The sequence below is a fragment of the Quercus robur genome, chromosome 4, assembly GCF_932294415.1.
Source record: "Quercus robur chromosome 4, dhQueRobu3.1, whole genome shotgun sequence".
Lineage (NCBI taxonomy): Eukaryota > Viridiplantae > Streptophyta > Magnoliopsida > Fagales > Fagaceae > Quercus > Quercus robur.
The window spans coordinates 65,364,397-65,377,268 of NC_065537.1; the positions used below are offsets into that span (position 1 = coordinate 65,364,397).

General features: G+C 38.3%; 1 protein-coding gene across 3 annotated transcripts in view; it reads right to left on the reverse strand.

Moving 5' to 3' along the window:
* LOC126723383 (uncharacterized) overlaps positions 1-5,569 on the reverse strand; it is a 72,026-nt gene extending 66,457 nt beyond the window's left edge. Inside the window, exons 1-4 of one of the 3 annotated variants that reach the window (XM_050426770.1) lie at positions 5,202-5,564; positions 4,115-4,149; positions 3,204-3,304; positions 1,225-1,635 (exon numbers count right to left, since the gene is read on the reverse strand). In XM_050426770.1, the coding sequence (XP_050282727.1) occupies positions 1,549-1,635; positions 3,204-3,304; positions 4,115-4,149; positions 5,202-5,503 (525 nt within the window). In that variant the 5' untranslated portion in view covers positions 5,504-5,564 and the 3' untranslated portion in view covers positions 1,225-1,548. Of the gene's footprint in view, positions 1-1,224; positions 1,636-3,203; positions 3,305-4,114; positions 4,150-5,201 lie in introns of those variants that run through there. The other 2 variants (XM_050426771.1, XM_050426772.1) reach the window with 2 other exon arrangements.
* Between the last annotated feature and the right edge of the window lie 7,303 nt (positions 5,570-12,872).

Sequence of the window (12,872 nt, forward strand, 5' to 3'; positions counted from 1 at the left end):
TGACAAATGTCATCACGGTGTACATCCTTCAATTTTGAGATCAAACTTTTATAATATATATATATATATATTATAAATTTGAAGAGTTTAGATCATATATTTTATTTTAAGACTGAATTTATTTGTTTTGGAGAATTCTATTGCAAATTAAATATAAACTTTTGACTAAATTACAGATTGTAGCCTCTAGTTTTAGTTTATCTAAAATAATCTTGTAACTTTATTTTCATTCAATTCAATCCTGCTTTTAACTTTATTCAATTCCTTCTTCCCATTAATTTAGGTGACTTGCCGTAATGGAGCTAAAATGATATTGGTTTTTAATTTTTTTTTATTTGTTACAATAAAAAATCCATAAAATCAATTAAAAAAAACTTTTTTAAAATACGAAAATTTTAAAAATACGATTCTCTTTCCTTTTTTTTTTTTCTTTTTTTTTTTTTCAAGCTAAGGGAAGAAGAACAGTAGATTTCATACTGAAAATTTCTCACCTTCAACCTTAAATTTCTAATTCTACCACAATAAAAATTTCTCTGCAGATATTTTCACCACAAAATATATATATATATATATATATATATATATAAAGATTCTTCCCTAAACCCAATCATAGGTCAAGTCCTTATCAATCAGCCCAAATATTCGAAATCTTCCCCAAAAAACAAACAGAAAACCACAAGAATCAAATTCAAAAAAATCCAACGAAAACCTCAAGAGCACTAGCAGTAAATGTACTAAAGTCTAAATTTTAGTTTTTTAGCACACAAAATACCAAAATATGGTCACCATTGGATGTGCCAAATGCATCCAATTGCAATCCATTTTTAGCATTAGCTAAAGTACACTGCTAGTCTACCACTGGACCACTGGTAAGTGGTAACAGTGCGCAGGCAACTTAATTTTATATTATAAATATGAATTTTCATAGTTTAGGAGGCTGTGTTGATGATAAAATTTAGGGAGATAAAATGTAATTTCCACCCCCAACAAAATAGTTCATGCTCATATGCTATAGACTTGACTCTATATAGTCTGCAAGATTTTGCATATATCTAATTTAGAGTCTGGCCCCAAAAAAATTAATATTAAATTTAGAATTGGAACCTTATGTCAAGAAGATAATTGCTTTCATCAAACTCTTTCACAATTTGAACTACGAATACATAGTCCTAGTTTTAATTAGAGGAAACAAACAAGAAAATAAGAACCTATAATGTCAAACAATACACCTTAACTCTATGATTTATTTAGTTATTTAAAAATTCAAGAAACTATGTTTAAGATAATGTTCAAAAGCTTGAGGCCAACTTGAGCAGACTTGCTTGTTGCTTCAAAAATGAAATACCTTCCAGTAAATAACACGAAATGCATAAAGATCTACAATCATGGGCCATACGAATTCCAGCTTATTTACATACAACAAAAGTTGTCTAACTCTCAAATCAAATAATTCTTGTTAGAAACGGCAAGGGACTCTCAGTAGCTTGAATTGAAATGCATCTTGCATAAGCTAAAAATGAAAATCATCTCAAATGCTAAATCTAGACATTAGGAAGAAACCCCATATGGTAGAAGTGCAGCAGCCACAATCCTACCTTCTTCATTCAATATGTTGTAAGTTGTTGAAGCGTTTCTCTACAACAAGTGAAACAAAGATCATTAAGATAAGTTAGCACTGTAGTCGCATTCATTTTGGTTGGTGTCTTGGTTTTACAATAGGAAAATGATCATAAAGAAATACGTTGGTTTCAGGTACAACACTCCCTAGAAAAGTGTACACATGCACCCAGAGAACGAGCCAGAGATGCAATAATAGGAAAGTGCAGTAGTATAGAAAGACAACACACTATCTGCTAACCTATGTTAAAGAAAAAGGAGGGGGTTAGCCTTGTGGAGAGGGGGGAATTTAAACCTATAATTTAAATTGGAGGAATAGTTTAGGCCCATGAATTACCTCAACACTCTATAGTAGGACCCGTGAATTAATTTATACCTTATATGTTGGATAGGTAATTTTGCCTAAAGCTTTGATAGAGTGCTTGAAATTGAAGCCTAAAATGGTGAACAAAGTGAGATTTTTAAATTTTTTTTTTTTTTTTTGGTGGGGGGAGGGGGGGGGGGGGGGGGGTGTGGTGGGGAAATGTGTGGTGGAAATTGAAGAAAAGGTTTAGGCTGTTTGGCCTTACTCATGGACAATTTTCTTTTCTTTTTTGCCTTTATGATTGATTAGGCATGTAAAATCTAAGTTCAGTCAAATTGATTTCTTTTACTTTTTCCACATCATGCCCCACTATATATATAGCAAAAAACAAAAAAGAATTAAAGTGTACTCTGTTTATGCTAAATTGGTAGACCATATATTCCTTAATAAAAATGTTTAGCCAATTCAGAAAATAGAACATTTTCACAGTATTTTTGCTAGTATGTAAAGGAATTTTGAGACGCTTATTACCAAATTAGTTGCTAGCTCAAAGAGCTCACACCCCTATTATATAGATTTGCTGTGCTACAACGATTATTCTCACAGATGACAGTGAATGTATACTTATCAACCAAAAAGAAAAAAGATGACAGTGAATGTAAGGAACAAGTGCATTAAAGATTCTTTTAATAATTTAAAATGGAAGTTTGCTTCTTGCCCTCCTAGCTTAACCTAACAAACAAACAACAAAATGATCGATTGGGATGGACAAAAGCAGTGCCTTCAATCCTAACAGTTAGGCCAGGTAAACATGGCATAACACCAAGTAGACCTAACTTGCAGCCAGATCAATTAGCCATAGAACTGGGAACCTCTTACGCATTTCTCATCTAGGGAAGCTTTACCCTATTATTCCTTGGAATATATATAGGCATTTTTCAACACCCAAGATATCCCATTATGTGGCCCCTGAATTTTTTTTTTCTTTTCACTCTACACCTCACTCTCTTTCATTGCCTAGTGCTCTGATAAAATTTTGAACTTGGTCTTATTTGCAGATATGCCCCAATCAAAATAATTTGATTGGAAAGTCGTGCTACTTTTTTCTTCCTCTATTTATTCTCTTTTCTTCAGGTGAAGAAGAAAAATGTAACAATATCAACTTTGTTTAGAAAACTTATGTATTTTATTTATTGGTGAATTTATGCAGAGTATAAAGTAAAGATGCGAGACAAAATTTAACAGACTGAAGGAAGTAAAGCCCAAGGGGAAGCTAAGATACCGAGTCAAGGGCTTCCAACTTCATGCCAGTAGACCGAATGAAGCGCCGAAGTTCAGGATTTACTATTTCAATATTCCTCCCACAGCCAAGTATCAAAATCTCTGACATGAATTATTACAAGTAGATGGTCAATAGAAAAATCAACAGAAGATTAATATAACAACTGGACCAAATCTTAAAGGTGGAAACCCTTAAACTATAGATATCATATAATAGATACACAAATAAAAACTTGATATATACACATAATATGTGTATATTTGGAAGTTATAGTGACTTACATAATGGTTCTAGTACTCTTGACCGGATGCATATTTATTGACATTAAGTGTCCATTTGGAAACAATATTTATTGACTTTTAGTTTTTTTGTTAAAAGTGTGCTAAAGTATACTTGTACTTTGAAAAAGTGAGAAAAAGTTTATAAAAAAAAAAAAAAGTGAGGTTTTAAAAAGCTATATATAAAAGTTAAAAGCTAAAAGCTAAGCTTATGAGCTCTAGCCAAACAGACACTAAGGCTCATATTAGGTACTTAAGGACATAAAATTGCAAATGCACAAGCATGAACTATCTTGGCAACCTGCAAAGTATATATGAAATGATAGTAGAACAGATTTCAATTCTTTATTGTTATAGTATCTAGATGTCAGGAAGCCTATATAACTGTTTGATGGTGCTCAACATGATGGACCATAGGCAAGTTTCCCTTGATTCACATAACATCTGGGTCGCATTTTGAAATATGAAGTATAGCTTAATAAAGGGGAAGACTAGCCCTTAAAATTTATTTTGGATGTTATATGTAATCAAAATCACCTGTATGAAGCAGTCATTCATACTGCACAAGTTCCATGTGATAAGTAAGAACAATGGGCCAACCAGACAGGATTGTCCCACAATTTGAATTCTCACCTGGAATAGGCCGCAAGGTTTGGAAGATAGATAAGCTGCATCATAACATAAAGCTATCATTGTCAGATAGAGGTGCATGACAAACTTCATAGACTCTTGTTCCAACTAAAAGAATATTTGCACTAGGGAACTTCAAACTCCTAGAAAATTTATGGAAATTGGGAATATCATAGGAACAAAGCAGTAAGTAAATATGTGGATACAACAACATATTCAAACATATGAACCAACTACATGCATTGTACAAGGCAATAAATCATTCAAAAGTAGAGATTGGAGAATTAGAAAAGTGAATGCACGGTTATGGCAATTCTACCCAATTTAGTGTATTAGACATTGGCTGATGCAATGACAAAGAACTCAGATTACAAACCATAATGGTAACAAAATTAGCTATAATTGTTACAAATTAGCAATCCAAGCATGACACAGGTTGTGAAAGTTACACAAGAAGATCCTTTCCTACTTATTCAATAAAATCAAAAGTTTTTCCAAAGACCCAAAAAAGTGCATTCTAGTATTTTATTTTTATTCTAACCAAAATTGCAAAGTAAACAAACAAAGTCTTAACAAGCTTACACACATCGTATACACAATCCAAATCATAGTTGTCAATCATTTCCATTCCATTCCAGCTAGAAAAGCTGAAATATTCCGTCCCAATCACTAAACCGACTCAAATTCCCGTATGTTTTGGTTGCTACACGTATTTCTACTCGTATTCCTTAGATGGGCTACATTATATGTTCCTCAATTAAATTCAAACACATAACAACATTAAATTTAATTTTCTTTGGAAAAAGAAAAACACTGTTTATGCTTCATATGCAACCTTGTCTTCAAATTTACATCAACATTTCTTGTCTTTACTAATTTCTATTTCTATCTTCTACCTCATTCTCTCATGGAAATGATGTTTTGTTCATTGACAAAATCAAACAAAAAACTACTTTGAATTCAATAAATAAATAAACCATGATTGAAAAAAATAACTAGAACCCAAATCACAACGGAGTTGAAAACTTTGATTCAATTTGGTGATACATTGAAATTGTCAAAAAAAATTCAAAGATGGGGTTGTACACACCTTTCAGGAGTGATGTCTGAAAATTTGGTGGGGGCCCAAGACATGAGGAAATTCCCAACGCAGAGCAAGCTGCCCTCATAGTCGACGCCATTGACGTTGAACCCAGTATCAGAATAGCCTTTAAAGCGAAGCTGGTCTTCGGGGACGTCGTTGATCAGGTTGACCTGATCGTAGAGCGAGAAAGCGCGTCGAAGAGATGGTAGTACAGATGGGTTCGTGGGTTTTGGGTTTAGAAGAGATTCCTTTCGGAGGCTTCGAATCAGGTTCGGCAGAGTTCCCATGGCTCTCTGTCTCACCGCCATTTCCCTCTCTCTCTCTCTCTCTCTCTCTAGAGCTTTCTTTCTAACACTGGATATCCATGTTTTAGTTTTATTTTATTTGCTGGGCTGTTTTGGATGGTGTTACTGTTCAAACTTGAATAACCTTTTTAAACGGGATTAACGACAACCAGGTCCAAAAAATTTCGAAACTCCCAATTTGATACCTAAACAGTGAGCATTGTTTTGGCTTGCTCGTTACTTTTACTATAGCGTAATATCAGGTATATGTATGGATATTGGAGACTTGAATTCGACCCTTGCATATCCCAATAATTATCGTATCAAAGGTACACGGTGATAAATATACAATAAGATGCACAATGTAGGGACACGATTCTCAAACGGCTCAACAATGACGTTGGGCTCGCGCGTGATGGATCCCTCACAATGAAATTTGTAGAGAGTGGGCTTGAAAGGCTAGCGTTGGGTCACGGGGCGTTAGTACAGGCCGGACCTTAGATAAACCTAGACCAGAAAAGGCTTTAGTCCGGATATCCAGGCCCAGTAGCTTTATCAATTGAGGAATTGGGCTCCTCGGATCATGTCTGAGGAGCACTAGTGTTTTTCTCCGGTTACCCGTCGATGGGTTTTCCATGGTGGAGCACATATATTATCCGGGCATTCTCATTCCTGGAGTTTTTCCCCCAGGAAGTCAGATGGGAGCCCCCCCTTTTGTTACCTTACGTTTTCTTTTATACTAGCCTACGTTCGTTATCCTTCGTCCACGTGTAGGGTCGACTTTTTCCAGGACAGATATTTGTCCCGTCAGTCTAATCCCGAAATGGTTGGGAGTAGTTGATAAAGCTAAAGGACATGACTCTGTTAGGTGTAAAGTTCTGTCTGGGAAAGGTAGTAAGGGCGGCCTTTCCCAGATATTTCTGATTTTCTTTCAAGATTATCTTTATGCCGCTTTTGCCCTTTTTTTTCTTGGTGGAGCTTTGGGCCAGCCGAGGGCTGCATCGTCCTCGGCCGCTTTTCTGGGCCCATTTGTACTTTGCGCTAATGAGCTTGGACTGCCACCTTCTTCGGCTTTGGACCTTAAAGCTTCCCGCGAACGAGTGGGCCTGGCCCATATATTGTTGGGGCCCCACAATAGCCCCTCAAAACCCTGCTGTCCGACCCCTTGGTAGGAGAGGGGGGTTTTGGTAATTCCGAGCCTTTATTTCGGCTCATTTAATTCGACCCTTCCTTGGCGTGGGCAATTCTCCGAATGCCCAGGAAACGCTTCGATCTACGAGATATCCTTTTTTATTTAGCCTTTATACGTTCTGTCTGTTTGGCTACCCGAAGTAGGTTTTTAATGTTTTCCCTTCACGAGATCTCTCAAATTCAATGGTTATTGATAGCGTGGGGGAGCGAAACAGGCGCATTCTTACTGGCAGATTTCCTTGAAGATCTGAACACATTTAATGCCATCATCTTCGTCCCTTATATAAAGAGGGTGGACATGAGTTGTTTCTTTCATATGTGAATCCCTTAATCCCCCAGAAAACTGAAGTCCTTAGATTCCTCCCGGAATTCACATTTACCCTTTGATTATACATCGACTCGTAATACGTTCTACACAGTCCTAGGTGATGAAGAAACTTTCTTCCTCCCAAAAACACCTTGTTCTGACCAGGCTCGAGATGGCTCGGTCGGGGCAAGGATGGCAGAGACTCAAGATTTATCTCGCCTACCTTTCAGCCAAAATCCGAAGCAGGGACTCGTCACGTCGCACATTCGACGTGACTGAGCCGAGGACACACAGCATCATCACCACCCGCTCTCTCATGAGCATATCTAATGTGGCACCGGTGTGCTAAGAGTCAGGACTGGGGCAGGGACTAAATGCCCCTGCTTCTTCCTCTCTTCGTTCACCGGCGCCACCCTTTACTTTTCTTTCTTCTTCTTTCCACCACCAGATCCATCCTGGTGCTTTTCCTTTTCCCTCTTTTGCTCCTTTTTCTTTCTTTTCATTTCTTCCCTCTTCTCCTCCTCCTTCTTTTACTCATGTCCTCCATCTTCTTTTCCGTTTGCTCTCCTCAGCGGCAAGAGCTTGCTGAAGTGCTTCCATGTGTTCCAATTCTTCTTCCTTCTCCTTTTCTATACAAGGCTCTTCTTCTGATATGAGCAGTGCTGAGGCAGAGACTTTAGAGAAACTTTGAAGGCGAGTTTAAAGGACACCTGACGGTTTACTTATTTGTATTACGGATGTTACTACTGCTTCGGCAGTTCATTTTTTGTATAGGCTTGTTTAAGCCCTTCCTTGTACGTTGTAATAATTTTTTATATTAATAAAAGTTACTGTTATTCTATTTCGCATGTTCTGTTTATATGTTTTAATAAATTTGCAAGCTCTGCTCGGCACAGTAGTATAGCATTGGAATCAATAACAACTAAGGCCAAAATACTCGCTAATAAAAAGACGCCATAATAACTTTAACCAAATTATTATTCGACATAACAATCCGACCAGTTAAGAACGAGACTTACCTTAAAATTAGTCGAGGTGGGGACTAAATGTTCGATAAGGTGTAAGAAGTAGTTATCCGAGGACATGTCACCTTCCCAATGAATAATTTCCTTAGGCTAACGATCATCAGTTTGTTTCGCCGTCCTCTTAACACACTGGCCTTAACATTTCACAATATTTGAGCCGAGAAACTTCTCCATCCGAGTAGTTGGTTTCCCAAGAGTCCTGAGTCCGAGGATTTCGCACAGCCTGGGTTTTGTTTAGGGCTTATACTTTTTCTTTTAGGTGCTGGGTTTCCCCATAGGCTTGAGTCCGAAGACCACGCAAGTCCTAGGTTCTGTCCAAGACTTATAAGATATCTTTTTTGTACTTGGTTTCCCCGTAGGCTTGGGTCCGAGGACCATGCAAGTCCTAGGTTCTGTCCAAGACCTATAAAATATCTTTTTTGTACTTGGTTCCCCCATAGGCTTGGGTCCGAGGACGATGCAAGTCCTTGGTTCTGTCCAAGACTCTTTGAGTTCTGATTCTCCCTTTCATCAGGCATTTCCCAAGGCGCCGAGCAGGGGTTGTCCTCGGCAGCGGCCATTTCTTGACGTGGGCCACAGCACCTGGGCCTTCACGCAAAGCGGGCCTGGGCCGCGAATCCCCTTAGACCATGAATTAAGAGATATTTCTGCAACCTCTGGCCACGCGGTACTCTCTGATGTCACAATGATCGAGGTGCGCCTTTACGAGGCTTCTTTAATCTTGCGGTTGCAGTTGATGTTGGAAGTTAAGCCAGAACTGTTTTGTCTGTAGCGTACCTTGGGATGCTGCGTGAGTTGACTACCACCACCCTATCTTTTCAAATAAACAGGAGGGAGAGAAAGTTGCCTTATATATGCACAAATCCTTCAGTTTTCTCCCATATCATAACTCCCACATCCGGAGCTCTCCTCCCTTAGCACCACATGTTTCAGGCAGGGGTTGGGAAGAAAGAACTCTCTCCGCCGCAGAAGCACCGTGTCCTCATGAGACTCGGAGTAGTAAGGTATGGGCACAGGAAGCATAAGTTCAGGAGAACACTCCATTTCGACCGAGGGGGAAGGGTGTCTCTCCCTCTTTTAGTCAAAATCCGAAGCAGGTTCTGTTCATGCCAGAACTTTGGTATGTCAGAAGAAAGATTTTCCGCCATCAGCGCCTCTGCTTTGCGGAAGGCGAATATTTAGAGAAAGCCCATAGACTTCCAACTCCCTGCACCTTTTCTTCAGCGGTGTCAGGCTCAAGTTGGGTCTCTTTTGCTGTTTGAGTTGTGGGCACGTGAAAGCATTGAGGAAGAACAAGGTCTTGGAGCTGTAGCCAGCCTCTCCTCTGATCTACTTCCTCAGCTTTATTTTTTTTCTCTTGTGTCTTCCTTTCTTTTTGGTTATGTAGTGAGCTTTGGTACGAACTGATTCTAGTTTTCTCATTGTACGCTGTACTATTTCTTTGTTTTAATAAGAATGGAACCTTCTTTACTTGTTTTGAATACTGTTCCTTTGACAACGCTACTTCGTGAATGGGTGTGCCCTATGTGTGTGTTTCTTCAAGAATATTTAAGGCAGAATAGCTTGAAACATAATCTAACTAACTCCAATTTACCAATACTACCAGGCATTATATTGATAATTCATAGTAAATCAAACTTAGGAAACTAACCGGGATAACATTTAAATACTCTGTGATAAGCGCGTGAATACTATCCGAGGCTGATAATCTCCAAATAATCCATCCGAGCAGTCGACTGGGAAGCAGGGAACTCCGATTGTGCTTCTGTGTACTTGGTTTCCCCATAGGCTTGGGTCCGAGGACCATGCAAGGCCTTGGTTCTGTCCAAAACTTGTAAGATTTCTTTTTTGTACTTGGTTTCTCCATAGGCTTGGGTCCGAGGACCATGCAAGGCCTTGGTTCTATCTAAAACTTGTAAGATTTCTTTTTTGTACTTGGTTTCCCCATAGGCTTGGGTCCGAGGACCATGCAAGGCCTTGGTTCTGTCCAAAACTTGTAAGAGTTCTTTTTTGTACTTGGTTTCCCCATAGGCTTGGGTCCGAGGACCATGCAAGGCCTTGGTTCTGTCCAAAACTTGTAAGATTTCTTTTTTGTACTTGGTTTCCCCATAGGCTTGGGTCCGAGGACCATGCAAGGCCTTGGTTCTGTCCAAAACTTGTAAGATTTCTTTTTTGTACTTGGTTTCCCCATAGGCTTGGGTCCGAGGACCATGCAAGGCCTTGGTTCTGTCCAAAACTTGTAAGATTTCTTTTTTGTACTTGGTTTCCCCACAGGCTTGGGTCCGAGGACCATGCAAGGCCTTGGTTCTGTCCAAAACTTGTAAGATTTCTTTTTTGTACTTGGTTTCCCCACAGGCTTGGGTCCGAGGACCATGCAAGGCCTTGGTTCTGTCCAAAACTTGTAAGATTTCTTTTTTGTACTTAGTTTCCCCATAGGCTTGGGTCCGAGGACCATGCAAGGCCTTGGTTCTGTCCAAAACTTGTAAGATTTCTTTTTTGTACTTGGTTTCCCCATAGGCTTGGGTCCGAGGACCATGCAAGGCCTTGGTTCTGTCCAAAACTTGTAAGAGTTCTTTTTTGTACTTGGTTTCCCCATAGGCTTGGGTCCGAGGACCATGCAAGGCCTTGGTTCTGTCCAAAACTTGTAAGATTTCTTTTTAAGTAGTCTTTTCTCTATAGTTATTTATTTTTCGAAGGTTAGCCCCTAGGCCCGGGAGGGGAGAGTTGGCTCGAGGGCGGAAGCCCCTAGAGCTGCCCGCGCCGTTAGCAGTGCAAGGCGTAGCCCCTAGTAGAAGCTTATGGTGGGGCAACGACTACACGTCGCCGGAGATGGGAAAGACTCGTGAATCTCTGCTTGCTAGAGAGCTGACTCATGCGCCACCTGTGCCAACGCGTAAGCCTTCCCACAGACGGCGCCAATTGTAGGGACACGATTCTCAAACGGCTCAACAATGACGTTGGGCTCGCGCGTGATGGATCCCTCACAATGAAATTTGTAGAGAGTGGGCTTGAAAGGCTAGCGTTGGGTCACGGGGCGTTAGTACAGGCCGGACCTTAGATAAACCTAGACCAGAAAAGGCTTTAGTCCGGATATCCAGGCCCAGTAGCTTTATCAATTGAGGAATTGGGCTCCTCGGATCATGTCCGAGGAGCACTAGTGTTTTTCTCCGGTTACCCGTCGATGGGTTTTCCATGGTGGAGCACATATATTATCCGGGCATTCTCATTCCTGGAGTTTTTCCCCCAGGAAGTCAGATGGGAGCCCCCCCTTTTGTTACCTTACGTTTTCTTTTATACTAGCCTACGTTCGTTATCCTTCGTCCACGTGTAGGGTCGACTTTTTCCAGGACAGATATTTGTCCCGTCAGTCTAATCCCGAAATGGTTGGGAGTAGTTGATAAAGCTAAAGGACATGACTCTGTTAGGTGTAAAGTTCTGTCTGGGAAAGGTAGTAAGGGCGGCCTTTCCCAGATATTTCTGATTTTCTTTCAAGATTATCTTTATGCCGCTTTTGCCCTTTTTTTTCTTGGTGGAGCTTTGGGCCAGCCGAGGGCTGCATCGTCCTCGGCCGCTTTTCTGGGCCCATTTGTACTTTGCGCTAATGAGCTTGGACTGCCACCTTCTTCGGCTTTGGACCTTAAAGCTTCCCGCGAACGAGTGGGCCTGGCCCATATATTGTTGGGGCCCCACACATAATATAATTTATATATATATATAATTTAAATACTATTAATAGTTATTTTTATATTTTATTAACTCTTTAACAACTTTTGTTAGAATATTATTATGTATAAAATGTAAATTGTCTATTTTTTTTTATTGTGAAGCACTTTTTTTTTAACAATTTATTTATTCTAGACTCTTTGGTTTTTTTAACTTAATAACTTATTTGGATAAATATTTATAATGTGGTCCAACATTTGATTTTAAAATTAAAAAATAAAACTCTTTAAAATAAATAATTTAGGATACATGGCGCAAAATTGGAACTCTAATTTGAAATTCTAATTTGAGTTTTTCTTAACTTCACCGACTATTATTATCATTATTATATGTGTGTGTAGATTTCTCTTCTCTCTTAGAAACCAAATTGGTCAATTTTAAAATGTCTTAAATTTGTTTGGCATTAAGGCAAATCTTAGGATAGGTTAATGGAATTTTCAAGCATTTTAAAACCGGTCAATTTAGTTCCTAAACAATAAACATGGTTAGGTTTTTTAGTCTTTTTTCTCTTCTCTCTTAGGAGTTAAATTGGTCGGTTTTGAAATGTGTTGAACTTGTTTGGTATTAGTGCAAATCTTAGAGTAGGTTAATGGAATTTAACAATAAAATTTTAGTTGCTGCATTTTATCCAAAAAAAAAAATCATATCATTTTCTTTTTCTGGTATAATTTTTTTTTTTAAAAAAAAACTTGCTTGAAAATCAAAATATATACTATTACAATTGAAGGAGTTTGGAGGGTAAAAGATTAGAGGAATTCTAACAAGATTCTTTATAATTTTGAGATTTTTTTTTTTTTTTGAGAATCTTATAATTTTGAGATTTTAATTACACAACACATTGAATGCTAAATTCCCACAAATATCTTACCCCAAAAAAAAAAAAATTCCCTCAAAAAGTGTATAATGAAAAAGTGTTTTTTCAAAAAACTGAGTGTTTAATAAAAGCTGTTAAAAAGTGTTTTTTGAAAAAGCTGAGTGTTTGGCTAATACTTATAAAAGTGGCAGTTTGAAAGATAAATTATCAAAAAGGACAATGTATATAAGAGAGTTTATTTCATACTTAAATTAATATTGTAAAATTATTTTTTTCTCACCAATATTAGCTAATAATAATCTACCACTTAAGATTTATTGTGAAAGTATTGTG